At 40.2% G+C, this 16,396-nt stretch overlaps 1 protein-coding gene across 1 annotated transcript in view; it reads left to right on the forward strand.

The window, feature by feature from the left end:
- Positions 1-1,686: 1,686 nt before the first annotated feature.
- The window catches only part of ARFGAP3 (ADP ribosylation factor GTPase activating protein 3), a 38,023-nt gene continuing 23,313 nt past the window's right edge, over positions 1,687-16,396 (forward strand). Inside the window, exons 1-5 of the mRNA XM_068400588.1 lie at positions 1,687-1,865; positions 7,795-7,913; positions 9,112-9,184; positions 12,072-12,203; positions 14,235-14,318. Coding sequence (XP_068256689.1) covers positions 1,797-1,865; positions 7,795-7,913; positions 9,112-9,184; positions 12,072-12,203; positions 14,235-14,318 — 477 coding nt within the window. The 5' untranslated portion in view covers positions 1,687-1,796. The remainder of the gene's footprint in view (positions 1,866-7,794; positions 7,914-9,111; positions 9,185-12,071; positions 12,204-14,234; positions 14,319-16,396) is intronic.

Raw genomic sequence — 16,396 nt, forward strand, 5'->3', positions numbered from 1 at the left:
CTGAAGAGTAAAATGTTCATGCATTCATCTGCCTGTCAGGATAACCAGTGACTTGACTCCCAGCGATCAACAAGGCACTACAGGGCCAAGGGCATGCCTCTGAGCTGCAACTGCAGAGGGCCTAGCGTGGGGACAGCATGCAGCATCCGCTCCAGCAGAAATTCCTGAACCAGAGCTCAAGACTCTGCTCACCATGTGCCTGCCTCATGCAGTGTGGCCAGAACTGAGGCAGTAACGGGTTTCATCACCCTGAACTACTTCCCCACCGACCGGTGAGCACTGGGGGTTGTTAGCTTCTGTGGGAGACAGTGAACCTCTAGTACTTGAGATGCTGAAGGTGATGTGCGTTCGAGGCCGAGGGGCTGAAGCTAGATTTTCATGCAAAGCCTTGAACTTGACTATTTAGATAGCTAGGTAACTCAATCTATGGCCCTGTTTTTAATGGAAGGTTAGAGCAGACAATCTCTGGAGGTCCCTTCCAACCTAGACTTTTCTGAAAGAAAAGGATAGAATTATGGAAGTTTTGTCTAAAATCTTTTTTCCATATATGGATAACTATGCAGTCTTACCTGCCTATGTTAGAGTAAGGGAAAAGGGGATACACACTTGTGAGCCTTGATGGTCTCTGAAGAAGAGTAGTGCTAAGATGCCAAGCTCTGAAGATCCTGCCGTGGATCAACTTACCACTACTGAGTTCTGTAGAGCCAAAAAGTTGTCTTTGTGCTGTTTTGCAAGGGCCACCCTTAAGGCCTTAGTTCCACGCTGGCCATGAGGGACGTGGGAGTGGCTCCTGCAGGACCTCTGCAGCATCCCGGCCAGCGTCCCAGCAAAAGGGTTCCTTAGTCTGGCGTCTCTGCCTTTGCTGATCTTCATGCCCCAAGCAATAATCCTGTAAGGTGGAGCGTAAGGGACAGGTGATGGCAGCTCTCTGCGTGCACCCAAATTCCCTGCAGTGTGGTTCAGACACTCAGGGTTTGTGAAGTAGGGATACCTCTGTGTTACACAGTTCCTTACATTTCTATTATGTTGTTTCCTGTTCTGCAAGGCTTTATGATTTCAGATTTATGATCTGAACGTGCTGCTTCCTAAAGCAATTAAAACCTGTCGTCTTTTTGTTCTGCTGCTTTGGCACCGACTCACTGGTCCCTGGCTGCCTACTTTAATGCTAGCGAAGAGAGGGAACGACGGCTTTAACTACAATTTTCACAGAGCACTTGCAACCTCCCTGTTAAGTCCCAGCGCAGAAACAGCGCTATTCACAGGCAGAACAACCTGCTTATCGCCTCTCGGGAGGGCAGCGCTGCTCCTTCTCCTTTTCCACAGCCGCCCAAGGGCGCAGGCGGGCGGTGTTTCTGCCGCGGGTTTCGTTCCCGAGCCCCACGCTCCCCCTCGCGTGGCGTGCCCGCCCCTCCACCTCCCGTGCCTGAGCCCTCTCGCGGAGCAACACCCACCGCCCCAGGCCGGCCGCCTCACACACCGGCCCCGGTCGGCCCCGTTCCCCGAGTGCCCAACGGGAAGGCGCTGACGCTGCAGAGCCGCCCGTCTCCGTGGCAACCGGGAGGCGGGGGGTGGGGAGCGTCGCCCCCTCGCGCCACGCCGGCGACCGCAGGCCGCGCCCCGCCGGGCCGAGGGCGCGCGCGCTGCGTGGCCGCCTCCCGGCGGGGCGGGGCGGAGCGGAACGGCACGTCCCGCCGCGGCGTGGGGCGTCCCGGCGGTGCGAGCAGGCGGCAGCGGCGGTGGTGGCGGCGTCTCGCCTTCGCTGCCCTCCCGCCTCGCCCCACCTGCCGCCCGGCGCCATGTGCGAGCCCAGCAAGCAGGACATTGCCGCCATCTTCAAGCGGCTCCGCTCCCTCCCCACCAACAAGGTAAGGGCGCCGGGCCGGGGCCGGCGGCGGGGGGGGCGGAAGGCAGCGGCTGCGCTCCGCTGTTGTGACACGTCGCACTGCCGGTGGGGCGGGGGAGGGGGAGTGCCCGCGGCCCGCCACGCCCCGCCGAGCCCCCGGTGCCCCGGCCCCGCTGCCCGCTGCGGCGGGGCCCCTGTGAGAGGAGGGAAGGGCCGGGAGGGCAGCGGCACCCGGGGGCGGCCGTCCCGGCAGCGGGGGGAAGCCCTTCTCGCCGTCGGCTGGACGGCTCTGCCTGTCCTCCGGCCGGCCCGGCGGGCGGTCCGCTGGGGGGGGTTCTGGGTTAAGCCTTTAGTTAGAGAAGTGCAGCTCCTCTCGGGTACCTGGTGTCCAAGGGTTGCTGGAAGGAGGGTCAGCTCAGCTGAAAATAAAGAGCAAGTTCTGAAACAGTAACAACGTAGAGTATTGAATGTCTTTTTTTCTTTTTCTTTTTCTTTCAAATTGTGGCACAGCCGCTTCAGTGGCGATAAAAGTTTGATGTTTTCTTATTGTGTTGGACTTTAATTTTTCAGTGTTGTAAAGCCCTGTTGGGTTTTTAAGTGTCCATTACGCGCGAAGGTGTGCGGTGGCTAGCTGTGACCTGGGAAAGGTGCCTCAGGCTGCCAGGTGACAGGGCAGAAGTGTGGGGCAGCAGAACTACCTTCAGCTACGTGCTCCTGTGCTGCTTTGTAGTGCCGTCTGCTCTGTTGTATTGGTATTGCGATATATGCTGTGAACATATCTGAAAAATACACCAGGAAACAATTATGAAGAAACACCATGGTTTTGTTTTCTGGGAATATGAGTCTGGAGGTCTGACTTCGGTCCAAAACTGACTTCCACACCTTGAACGCAAATCATTAAGACTGTGTGGGTAGCGGACATGCTTCTGGTTTCTCAGAAAGCGTAGCTCAAAGGTGAACACTCGCCAACTAGTTTCTAACACAAGCATTCCTAAAACTTGCCTTGGTAAAGAGGTCATCAAGGAAAGGTCCTAGTCCCATCAGGGAGAGTCAGAAGATCTTTTACAAGCTTTTGAAACTCACTGGTGCTATGTCTGAGATGCTGAGTAGTTCTGTAATGCTGTTGTCATGCTTTTTGTGTATTGGGATCACAAGAGAATCAGAAAGTGCTGCCCATAGCTGGTGAGGGTGGAGACCCTGAGGACAGAGTGCCTCGAACAGTTGTGAACTCATTGTTACTATGCTAGACTTGGTAAAGGTGGTTGTGGTACCTGTGGTTGCTCAGGCATATCAGTCTGTCCTTGCAGTCACGTCAGGTGCTGTATAGAAATTTAGTGCTAATGTTGACGAAGCAATATTGGTACAGTGTGTGCTGCCATTTGCACTAGGTCAGTTTGAAAGGAGTAGCTCAGGTGCAGAGAGCTCATTAACACTGTAGCAAAGCACAGTCTTGTTGACGTGTAAAGACAGAGAGGAAGGAGAACAGGAAACATCAACAGCTTAGATCTCACAACTCTCCCATGCCCATGTGTCTGACCAGTCTTCTTCAGTAAAAGTTGCTGCTGTCATCAGTTTATCCTCACGCGTTTGATTACATCTTGCTTCTCTTGTGTTCTTATGCGGTCTGCTCCTTTTATTTGTAGGGCTTTTCTGCTGGGAAAAGACAGACATGGGAAAGAAATGCAAATATGGGAAAGGTTCTGTATTAAAAGCTTAGTAATATACTCTGTGTTGTTTACGTATACAGTTTGGGAAGAACTGGTGTCTCTTCAGTGCAGCAGCTGCCTTACTGCCTTCTATAAGGACGCATATATATTTACACTGTGCTAGGTGCTCTGCAATAATTCTTAGTGCCCATGAATTTAGGAAGATAATTCTCATTTAAATAAATGTGCAGTTTAATTTGTGGATTATAGTGTGTTTAAACTGATATTTGAGTAATTGTCTTGAAATTAACGTATCTGTAATTTGATTTTAGTTTCCTTTACTTTGTATAGCATGAGAAAGCTTGAGTTCTTGGTGTGTCTTTGGGTATTACGCGATACAGAGCTGCCTGACGACATTTAACAAACACGTTACAATTATTAAATAGGATGTATTTTTTACATTTAAAAATGTTCATAGTTCTTAAGCTACATGGTATCATTAACTGGAGTGTTTGTAAAGCTCACCTGTTTTGGAGACTTCTACCCTGGGGCTGTGCTGTATAGTCTCTTTTAATCTGGCATAAATCTATTCCTCTGAAAGTGGTAGTTTTTCATTCCCTTCTCTCTGGTTCCTTCTTTTCTTTTGTTAATGATAGTATTCATGTCTCTGGACACCCAGATCAAGGATCTGAACTGCCTGAAAACTTAAGTGCACGTGTTGTGGTGGAGGTTTATCAGCCATCCAGTTTTGTTATTACAGTGTGTGTTGTGGGTGTGGTTTCTCTGTGTGTTGAAGGGTGGGGTCTTGTTTTTTGCCCCAGAGTAGAGTGTAGTATATCACGTCTCCCTTAAGTCATTTTAAGACCATAACACTTCCGAAAAGGGCAGTCCTATCTTCTTCCTGTGGCAAATGCTCCTGTTCCCTCCCATGTATCGTCGTTACCAGTCATGTGGCTGTGGAGTGAGTTGGACCTACCTTTGCTCTGAGTCAAAGCGGTGCAGTGCTGGTTCCCAGTAGGATCAACGAGCGTGATGATTATTGCTGATGCAAGAGAAGAAGGAAAGCGTATCTGGATATGGTGGCTGGTAACTAAGAGAGTAGCAGCTTGGATTCGGATCACCTTTGACCGAGTGTGAAACTGCCTCCTGACTTGTAGCTGGTTTAGTGTCGATGCAGCTGTATGGTAGCCTTGCACGCTAGCAATGGCACGCGCCAGAAGATGTGGAGCTACACTGTGGCAGTAGCCCCGCTACATGGGAGGTTGAAAGTGTCTTTGTAACCGTGACCTCAGGGATAAGCTTGCTGAACCTGCTCGCCTCTTCTGATGTGCCGAAACTAACATTTCTATAGGCTATCTATTATTACATTTCCATATCCGATAACAATGTATATTATGTATTTATTTATTAACATAGCTATCTTGTGCAAGGTGGATTTTGTATGATTTAATGACTGCTTGCTGTGGATTGTGCCCGAGTCTTTGTGTTTGCTCAGGTACAAACATCTCAATTAGGGCTTTTGCTCTTTTTTTTTTTCAAAGTGACTCTTACCGAATCTACTCTGTCCTGAAATGCTTTAATACAAAATAAGCAAAAAGAGTGCCAGTGTATTTTAAAAGCAATATATTATTTAAGCATATCCTTCAAATTGATTTTTGGTAATTATTTTGATATTTTAGTTATATAAGTACAGAAAATACACTTTATCTGTTTTTAAGATGGAAACAATTTCATAGGGTAGCTCTGAAATTGGTTTTAATTTTTTTTTCCCAATTCTTGTTAAAGTTTGTGTGGTGGGAAGCACTTTAAAAATTGAGAAAACTAAGCAAAATGAGTCTAAATGTTAATGAAACATGCTTCTGTTTCTGTTGCATAACATGATGGAAATGGCAGTTCTTACATTACTTGCACAAGAAAATTAGATGTTCCTACTTGCATCACAATCCTAAAAGCTACAGTTTTTATGCATATGAATAATTTTCACAGGTGTCTGGTAAATAGTTGGTAGAGAGTCCTCCATGAGTGAAGATACTGAGCTACACTGCTGTGTGGCAGCTAGCTTCCAAGGTGATGCAGGTGACTTTTAAGATGTTGAAATTAAGAAGTGTTGAGAATTGTACTGGGGAGGAGGATCTTTAGGGATGTTTATAACTGAACTTTTTTAAACATGGGATTTTTTTTTTTAACCACCCGCTGATACTTGAGATCCTCGTTTCCCATTTGTGCTCCAGGGAATTTCCACAGGACTTAGGACTATAAGTCTGCTTTGCTCTCCTGTATTACAAGTGAGACCAGGGCTGTTCTGTTAGCTTTGGTTTCAAGCAGAATCTTCTCCTGTATTGTTGTCCTACTTTTGGCCTTGTAAGAAAAAGCCTGAAAATAGCCAATTTAAAATGAAGATGAGGCTTGTGGGTTTTTTTAAGGAACTACTTCAAAGAATGAAGAGAATTGGGAAAAAGATAATGAGTTCTGACTACTAAGGCTGTGTGTTTTCTTATGGCATACATGAAGTGTTACTCCTTCTTTTTCCCTAACTCCCTGTATTTCGTTCTTCCACCTGAGCTTGTTTCAGGGACTCCCTCTGACCCCCCGTTTTGTCACTCACTCTGTGTAGCTTTTATCTTATTTCTTCTTTCTGCTGAATGTCAGTGAATGACCCCATTCCCACAGATGATATGGGATACATAAATGACTTAACATTTATTAATGTTAAGTCGGAAGAGCTAATGCTGGATCTGCTGGTGAACTTCGCTTGTGCTTGATAAATTTGCACTGTGCAAGCTTAAATAGACCCTCGCTAAAACAAGGAGTTTAGCCTCAAACTGCTCCTGGGCGTGTACTTGAAATTAATTTGGGTGAATGATAGGTGAACTGACTTGAGTGCAAACTCAAGTCTTGTGTGACTGAGTGTGTACAAAAAAACAGAGACAAAAATCTCTATTTAGTTGTATGAATGGAGTTTCTAGCAGGGAGACTTCTTAACTTTTTGTTTTTTCCAGCCTGACGAGGAGGTGCTGGAAGCAGTGGCCTGCGTGTAGGGTGTACCGTGACGTCCCCAGCTGACTTGGAAGAAATCTTTTTTTTTTTCTTTCTGTATATACCTAGAACTTCCCTTGCCATCTAAGAATGCATTAGATTTATAGGAGCATATTAAAGGATAAAGTTGCAGACTGGAACTCAATCGATTTGTGTGTAAAGGCTTGTCTCTCTGTGGAGTTATTTCTTAGTAGATGCCACTGACTGTACCTATAGATGGATGCTTTTACTGTAGAAGTACTTATTTGTAGCCTTTTTAAATACCACTGAAAAACCATTGATCAGATAATGAAGTGCTTTCATACAGGAATAGAGGTGTACATGTGGCATTAACTAGGAATAGCTGTTTCTGTTTAAATTTGTGTTCTTCCTTGCGTTTGAAAATTGATTCGTATCAGGTAAACTTTTTGTTCTTGCTTTCCTTGGCCAAAGAAGTACAAAATTCAGAATAACTGAAACAGGACCTGAAAGTTGTGGTCTGCATACCTGCAAAGTATATGAGATGTAGACACAGATTTGTATTGTAGTTTTGGCTGAATGTTAGGAGTCCATTGAGGTGGCAGAGGATAAGAAATTCTTGGTTTTGTCTATGCAGTAATTGTGGGTATATTTCTTTTTTAACCATTCTATGTTGCGGACATTTAAAAGGTTGATACAGCAATATATGTGTGATACATCATACAAATAGTCACATCTGGCAGAGAGTGCTTGGCTAGGCAGTACACAGCGTGGACACTTTCTTCACACAGATGGATTTCAGTGGCTTGCTCTAAGGGCCAAGGATTCTATATAGGCAAGTAGATAATGATGTTATTAGTGGTGCTGATAACTGCAGTCGCATGTACGTTCTGAGGAAAGGGTATACTCAGTGGTACGTCATGAGGAGAGCCTGCTGTTAGGAAAATATTTAAGTGCTTTCGCATTTCAGTAGTGCTGCAAGCACTGCATTAAATGTGTGTTTGAACGAGACTGATGCAGTTTCTCTGACCCACGGTTTCTCAGCCTGTGGTCCCTGTGTACGCTGGTTATAGTCGGAAACTGGGACGGCATGTAGTCCTGTCTAGTTAGGGCCAAGAGACACAAGTGTGGGCACATTGTGTAACTCCTCTTTATATTTATAAAATCAGGATAATATGAAGTTGTCATGTCAACAGGTGCCATAAGGATGAGTTAATTAAGTTTGAACACTGCAAGGGTGTTAGCATGACCTATAACACAACTGTAAGACCTGGTTATGCTCAAGTCCTGTTACTGATCTTTTTCTTTAAGGTATGTTTTGACTGCGGAGCGAAGAACCCTAGCTGGGCAAGCATAACATATGGAGTTTTTCTCTGTATTGATTGTTCAGGGACCCATCGATCACTTGGTGTTCATATGAGTTTCATTCGGTAAGTAGTTTGTATATTTTTATAGTAAAAATTGCATCTTTTAATGTTTTTGTTTGTTTGTTCAGATACCTGCTTAGAGAGGAAAACCCATTCTTCTCTCAACTACTGATTCAGACCTTTTTAATGTTTGTATTGGCTTTGCTGTATCCATAGCTGCTTGGGAATTAGGTAAAAGGTAGGGTTCAGCAGAGTTTGTACTATGCACCCAGTCCCATTACCTGCGTGTTGTTTTAGCAGGGTGCATTTGTTGGCAGTTCTGTTTCTACATTGAAGATGATGAAAATGCAGAACGGACCAAGCATGTTGAAATGTTTTATCATTCCTCCAAATCAAGACTGAGGCAAATATTAGTTTATTATCTTCAACAGTGTTGCAGTGTGTTGATCATAAAGATAATCTGACCCCCAGCAAGCCAGTTCAGAGAGCTGAATAGCATTTTGCCAGCTTTGCTTCCTGATGTAGTTTGTTATCGTGTCACCCGAGTGCTAGTACTGGGGTAGTGTAAAGGGCTGCCCCTTTTGCCAGCTCTTTAGCTCAGTCAATCAGTTGGTGCAGTAAATCTGCAGCCTGAACATGTCACATTTCAGGTGAGTATCCTAACTAATGGCCTGTGGGCCTTTTTGGCCTAATAAATAATTACGTATTTGAAATGTAATGTTCTGCTTGAAGTGAGTTGAGAAAGCATTCAAGAATGGATTGCAGGTAAACACAACCGTTTTCCATCAACTGAAATTCTTCCTCTGCTGCCATTTTACTGTATACAAGAGCGTGACAAGAGGCCCTAGTCCACTCCTAATGATCACAGTATTAATTCTCCTCATACACATTGAGCCCCAAATTTTTGTTGTGATATGACATTCAAATTTGTCGAATTTGTCGACTTTATCCATTACATGTGATTGTCAACTGCTGTTGACAGAGTTCAAATGTGATTCTTAAAAAGGACCAGTAAGATACATTTTCAAAAGGGAAAACCTGTCAGCCAGAGGGTGCATTTTTTTTCAAGCTTTTGTGTTTTGAAAAACTTCGTCAGTTCTATGTGGCATTATTAATTTGTTTTGCACTTAAAAAAACATGCATAGATACATGTTTTTTGCTTTATGAAAAAAAGGGGGAGAAAAACACTGTACAGGAAAAAAAGGTAGAGAGATTTTAAATGGCTTTGGAGATAACATTAAAAACGTTTCCTTCTGTTTAGATCTACGGAACTGGATTCCAATTGGTCTTGGTTTCAGCTGAGATGCATGCAAGTTGGAGGAAATGCAAATGCTGTATGTACTCCTAAGTATTTGCTTTGCACATTGAAGCTTGTTAGGCTTGGAAGCTGTTGTCTGTCCTTATTGGCTCACATCTTGGGGATATTTTTATTTTTCCAATCCATTTATCTTTTTTTTTTTTTTTTCTCTTGTTTTTAAGAATTCCTTTGAATGCTGATTTCATCCTCCATACTTCTTGCAAGTTTTCCATCTTGGTATAGTCTGCAAATGTTTTGTTTTATCTTACAAATAATTAATAAATATCACTGAAAAGGCTAGATCAGATTCTTTGTCAGTATGTGTCTAATTTGATAGCGATACATTGACAGCTGCTGAAAGATGGCTTTTCAACAGCTTGTAAACCTAGCTTATGGGCATCTTCCTGTGACCGTGTTTCCTTACATGGTTTAGGAAAATATCATGCCAAAAATCATGTCACTGTCAAAATTCGCACTGAAATCAAGATCTGACTTATACCTGAGGTACAACTGAGGTCAAGATAAGACATGCTACACTGTCAGAGAAGAAACAGCAGTGGTTTAGTTTGGGCCAATTCATATGGACTATTGCTTTAACTTGATTTTTTTATGTAGTTACAAATAAGTTTGTTACACAATATTTTTGTAAATTGAAGTTATGTTGACTGCTATATTGTTCTCAAGTCTCCTTTTTTAAAAGGGGATGTTTTCCTTTGTCAACTCTTTCGGAATCTTACCTGTTTTCCCATGTTTTTCTAAAGATTGCCCACCAATAACTGAGATTGCTTCCCTAAGTTGACCCACCCAGTGTGGAAACATGCAAGTTCCCTAAGCAATTTCTACTTTTCTTCTAATTCCCTGAATGCTTACCTCTTATCTTTCTTCATTTCTGCTTTGTCCTTAATGTTGTTTCTTTAAGAAACTTCACCCAAACTTGCTTTCCCTAGGCTTTTTCTTAACAATTTTCTTAACTACCTGCTTTCCTTAAGTGTAACACTTTAATATTCTGCTGGTTTTTCTTTTTTTTTTTCCTATTTCTATACAAAAAATGATTAATTCCAGATCGTAATTATTTATCTTTCACTTCTGCATTTGCCAATCAAACCTTTTTTTTTGAATTAGGCATTCAGCAGGTCATTTTCTGGCTTACAGATCTGAGCAGTTGCATGGTGTCTTCTCCCTCTCTTCTGCCTATCCATTCTAAGTTACACTTTTCTATATTAATACTGCTGTTGTATGAATTTACTCATCGAGTTTCTGTCATGCCACTTAGTACATAAAAATCACAGTTTTGGCTAATCAGAAGAGGGAGATTTTCCATGAAAAATGGTTTCTTTTTTAACCAAAATCTTAAAAGCTTTGGTTAAACTATATAAACTTTGCTATACAAAGGGTTTAAGGCAGTTGGAAAGAAGAAGTGGCAAAGTTTGAAAAAATGCTTCAGTTAATTTTAGAAAGCATATTACCAGAAGAATAACAGTAAACCTTTATTATTTAATTTTATGCATTTTTGTCTTTCTGCTTGGATGTCACTGTTTCCTATCATACATTGTACCAAGAGGTGTAACATACCCACAGCCACCCCTCAAATACCTCAAATTCACAATGGCCTGTTTTAGATTACCTAGGAAGATTAATACATGAAACTTTAAAGACCTTTTTAGTAAACTGGACATTTTAAAAAACAAAATTAACATTTTTCTTCTAATTGCATTAAAAAAAATTCTCTTTTTGTTCCAATTAAATGCCAAATTCTGTTTTACTAACTGCTGTTTAGAAGCACTATCAGATTAACATTAATCATTTGTATTCTGTAATTGCCTGATGATGCTGAATCTTGGATAACAGCAGTCCTGAGCTTCGTAGCTATGTGTCAGCTTGGTAGAAGATCAGAAGTGTTCTTACTTCCTTTTGTTTTCAGAGTAAATCTCTACAATGATTGGAATTAGGATTTACCAAAAAAAGCTCTTAATATCAAGTTCATAGGTGTATATATTTAAATGAAAAAATGCACAATCTTTTGGCATCTGTGATGTTTACAACTGTTTTTGTTGTAATAGGAGTTGACTGGCATTATCTCTCTCCTGCATGGTTGTTGCTTAATTTTTATATGAAGTCTGGTACTTGTATACTAGATCTATGCTTTGCAATTGCAGCATATGGGGTCATAACCGTAGGTTATCTAGACTTGCTGATCCTATCAGAAACTCGTTTATTTTTTACTGTAATAGTCTGATGTGTTCTTTGTGCAAGAATGTATGATATGATTCACTAGGTACTGAGAAAATTTTTTTTTTTGATCTTTCAAACAACTTGTGGAACTCTGATGTAAATGTATTGATTTGCTTTTGTTTTAAGATCCTAAATCAGAATAAAATTTTTCATTTCTATATTTATATTTTTATATAAATACACAAGCATATAAATATATAGGGGTACATATATATGGTCATACACACGCTTTTCTTTTGAAGGAAGACCATTTTTATACAGTCATTTTGATGCTACTGAACACACATTGTTCTCTCTAGCATGCTAGAGCTAGAGATGAAGCCAAGCAATGCCTTTTAGAATATCGTGAATGTCCTTTGAAGTACAGGTATTGGCAATCAATTTTACCTTTTCCTTTGTACACTCAATTTCAGAACTAGGATTCTTTGTATATGATGGCAAGCTTGCATTTGTATATGCTTTTAAAACATCCCACTGTGTACTTGTTTTTTCTGTTGTTTTATTTATACATAAAGAGGTTGCCAGAATAGAATTTTCTTTTCATTTTGGAGATCTACATAGACTTCATAATTTAAAAGATTAGATTTAGGTAGAGGAGCAGAGCATTTTGCTGCATTGTGATTTTTTTTATGTTAAATGGCATTAGTTTTTAAACCTGTTTCTCATAGCATTTTCCATGTTCTGCTTCACAGTCTGCTTTTTTCCATCAACATGGATGCACAACAAATGATACCAATGCAAAATATAACAGCCGTAGTGCTCAGCTGTACAAGGAGAAGATTAAATCTCTTGCAGCACAGGCAACAAGAAAGCATGGTACTGATGTGAGTAGTGTGTCCTGTGTCATTAAGATTTCTGAAAAACTTTCTCTTCTTTCCCCCTAGAGTCATTTTAAGTTTCTAATTAGTAATGCAAAGATTATCTGTCTTTGGGAGGTGCTAATACACATTGCAGTGAATAGGCAAGCTGGGGAGTACACTATTTGTAGCTTACATTTTTTGTTTGGAAAAAGAATATTGAGACAGAGCTCAGCTGGGTATTTCAGGATCATTTCTGAGTTATTCAAAACATTAATTTTAACATTTGCAGTAACTTACAGAAGTTCTAGGCAGAAACTTCAGGTATTCTTCAAAATGGAAACTTCTTTGTTTGCAAGTGTGCTCCAAAATTATATTAGTGGTGTTGCATAATAAAAATGTCAGCACTTCTCCATGAACTACATAGTGTTTTTATTTTTGCTTATCTGGAACTGAATTATTATCGAGAAGTACAGCACGTAAAAATGTAAAAGTGCTAATAGAATTAACTACAAAATATTTGTCATTGAAGTGGGATTTGATTTGAACAGGTAAATGTGTAGTTTTGCTTTTTTCCCTATGAAAATAGTATGTGAAAAATTAGCAAGTTATATATGTCCTGAACTTGCTGTTCTCCATCAAAAATGCTGAAACAGTTCATGCATGCTGTCAAAACATTGTTAGGTTGCTAACAGGAAGAAGAATTAGTTTGCTGAAGTGTTAAATAAGTTTGACAACAGTTCTCTTCTGCATACACAGAAAGCATGTTTTGATAGTTTAATTCAGCTTTTTAAAGTCCATGACCGATTCATATGAATTTGATCAGATGAATGGGAATTAAAAGCAAGAAAGTTTGGGTTTTTTTCCATTCTATGCATCAAATAGCATGAAATTTAATGCATTATAATAAATCTGTGTTATAAATGTTATAGACAATATAGTTCACATCACTAACTGCAGAGAATATTTCTTTTGACTTACTAAACAACTTTAGATGTAAAATATGTCCAAGTAAATATAATATACCATGTGCATTTGACAGTAAGTTCCCCAAATGTCACTTCGAAGAGCTGTGATTATCTTGCTTCTATTACAGATTCCATCCAATTGTTTGATATTAAATATGTATTTCTTATCTAAAAAAATTAGTAAATATATTTTTAAATAATGTACTGCAAGCTTAAGTGATTATGTACTATCTAAATTCCTGAATTAAATTATTCAGTTAATTAGATTTAGTACCAACCATCCCCTCCCCTGTGGCATTTTAAAAAATTTCTTCTCTAACTTACTGATGGAGTCAATTGGTGAATGATGAGGTAAGCTTGTTGCACATTGAGTAACCTTTTTGACAGAGGTTGTTATTTTTTGTTATGTCTTTTGCACATAGTAGAAAGAACCATGAGAAATGATTTGCCTATGAGTAACCTTGGAGTGCAGATCACGGGCTATAGTCCTGTCCTGCACGATGCTAGGAATTACGTGTGGCACTGTGGGCCCTTCAGCCCACTCTGAGATCAGACGTTGCTCAGAGCTGTTAGCATCTTGCAAAACTCTGCTTTAACTGTAGCTGAGGTTTTGGGACTCTGAGACTAGGTGGGAAAATTTGTCAGAATACCAGACCACACTGATATAATTCTGAAAACTGTTTCCAATGACTGCTAGTGCTATGTTTTCAGGTTTTTTTTGCTTTGGGCAAAATAAGAATATTAGAGAGAAACTACCTTGTATGATAATATGAAAAAGCACTTATATAAAGCTCTAGTGACACTAATTATTGACAGTATTACTGCAGCAGAAATTATACTGAGCATTTTGTTAGGAAGGAAATGGGTAATGTGAAGGAACACATCAAAAGATGTATGAAATAACAAAAAAAGGAATGTCATATATGGAAGCTTGAATAAATTTGTAAGGAAAAATTATGTACCAGGAAAAAAAAGCAATACATTTTTAACCTGAAAAAAAACCCCAGTAGTTTTAAGATTAGTGCATTTGAAAAAAATATGTTAATGCAATTGTCCTGTAAAATTCTCTCTCTCTCTCTTTTAATTCTAGCTGTGGACAGATGGATGTGGAATGCCACCTGTATCACCTCAAAACAAAGAGGAAGACTTTTTTGCATCCCATGTTTCTCCCAAGGTATAGATTACCCATATTTAATTCTTGTTAGCTTTCTAAACACTTAGGTTACCTGTGTGCTCTATGATGAAGATTAAACCCTGAAAGAAAACCTTATAGAGAAAGGGTAGGTCAGTAAGTTAACATTTATTTGCTTTCCCTTCTCTGGGTCTCAAAATTCTTCCTGAATGTGAACCACTTTCTGAGGTAATAATTTATAATGACCCAAATGGTAGATAAATGTGAACTGAAACTGTATCTTTTGTAGGCATACAGTTCCACTTGGACTCATGGTTCCTTGCTTGGGAGTGCTCTGATTTAAGTATACTATGTATGTGATAAATATATTTTTTTAATCAGTAAAGTTTTAATCAGTAAAGATTTGAAAAATATCAGAGAAAACAACTTCAGCAATTGTGATCTTCAACTTAGAGCAATTAAGTTATTACCACACCTGGTATTCCTAAATATGACAACAATATTAAATGTTGTTGTGTGCCAGTATAATTGCTTTCTAGTACAGTTGCAGTCTGTGAACCCCTAAAACACAAGTATGTTCATGAGGCATATTTTGGGATAGAGAAGAATTCAAAGAGTTTGGGTATATCAAATTAGCCCTTGTTGAGAAAACTCTTCACCAGTTCATATGCATGTTAATTCCCCTGTCATGACGTTGTGGTTGTGCAGCAAGTAAAAAAACCTATGCAGGTTGCTCATATCTGCACCTGGGTACAGAACACAGTAAAAATGACATGACTTTTTAGTGACTTTCTAGTGTATATGGGATGCTTAAGGACAAAAAAAGCTGTAATATAAATGAAATTTTTTTTTTTTTTCATTTTGGTTATTCAGTTGTGACATTTCAAATGGTATTTATGAGGTTTCAAAAATGATGCATTTTAAAGGGAAATTCAGCCTTTTTGCTATTTATTTGTTTTATTTTAGGAACTTGTACTGCAGCCAATATTTGAATGTCTTATAAAAATACATTTCAGCATCTTTGAAACAGTGAAAGAGTATTTACATTTTGCAGACTGGGAAGATCGCTGTATTATTTAGAAATGCTTATTGCAAAGACCAAAAATATCAGTTGTTGTGAATTCTAGTCTAGTGTCTTCACCAGAAAAATCATCTGTCCCGTCAGCAGAAAAATAAATGGAGTTTTTCTCTTTGCAAAAGGCAACTTGGAAGAATGCTTGCAGTTGAGTGGGAAAAGCATAAATGGAGGCAAGCTAAAGAGAAAGAAGTTTAAGCAGAGAAGTGTTGTAAATATTTTTATGGTTGAGGACAAGAAGTAGGAACTTGATGCAAACCCTCTTGAGAATGTGTGGGTAGGATAAAGTAAATTTTCACAGCAAACTTTTTGGGTAGCTGCAAAGGCAGGAGGTTAGAGACAAGCAGTCTGTGTACCTCAGGGCAAGAGATTATTTGGGTATGGATGTTTTGAGAGATGTCAGGAAGTTTTGAGATTGAGGTTTTAGGGAAGAATAAGCATGAACTGGCAGGGCACGGCACTGGTGGAAAAGATAATAGTAAGCTAATGTTGTTGTGACCAGGTCACAAACCTGCCTGTTGAGGAGGATGTGTCTGAGGGAAGTGGGAGGACTCATCAGGAAGACCTGGGTGGACTGCTCACAATCAAAAATTGTTAGAAAATTGGAAGTGCAAGAGCTTAGTGTGGGGAGAAGGCTTGGTGATTATATGTAAATAAATGATCCAAATTTCCTGTACCATATTACCATTATGAGTAAAGACAATTAATAGCCAGCATACAATAAATAAATCTAAAGCACAGTTAAAATGCATATTATTTTTTTGGATGGTAAACATATTGAAATTCCTGAGGGGGAAATACAGGTGCTCAGGAGTGGTTTGAAACCAGCTCACTTTTAATAAAGGTAGACATTTCTTGTATCTTTAATAACTGCCCTTCTGAGAACAGGTTTTAAACCTAGAAGCTGTAATCATAAGAATCCAATATTAACTATTATATTAATATATTCATGAATGACTTGGATGAGGGAATAGAGTGCACTGTCAGCAAGTTCGCTGATGACACAAAACTGGGAGTAGTGGCTGACACAGCAGAAGGCTGCGCA

Source organism: Nyctibius grandis, chromosome 5 (assembly GCF_013368605.1).
Source record: "Nyctibius grandis isolate bNycGra1 chromosome 5, bNycGra1.pri, whole genome shotgun sequence".
Taxonomy (NCBI): domain Eukaryota; kingdom Metazoa; phylum Chordata; class Aves; order Nyctibiiformes; family Nyctibiidae; genus Nyctibius; species Nyctibius grandis.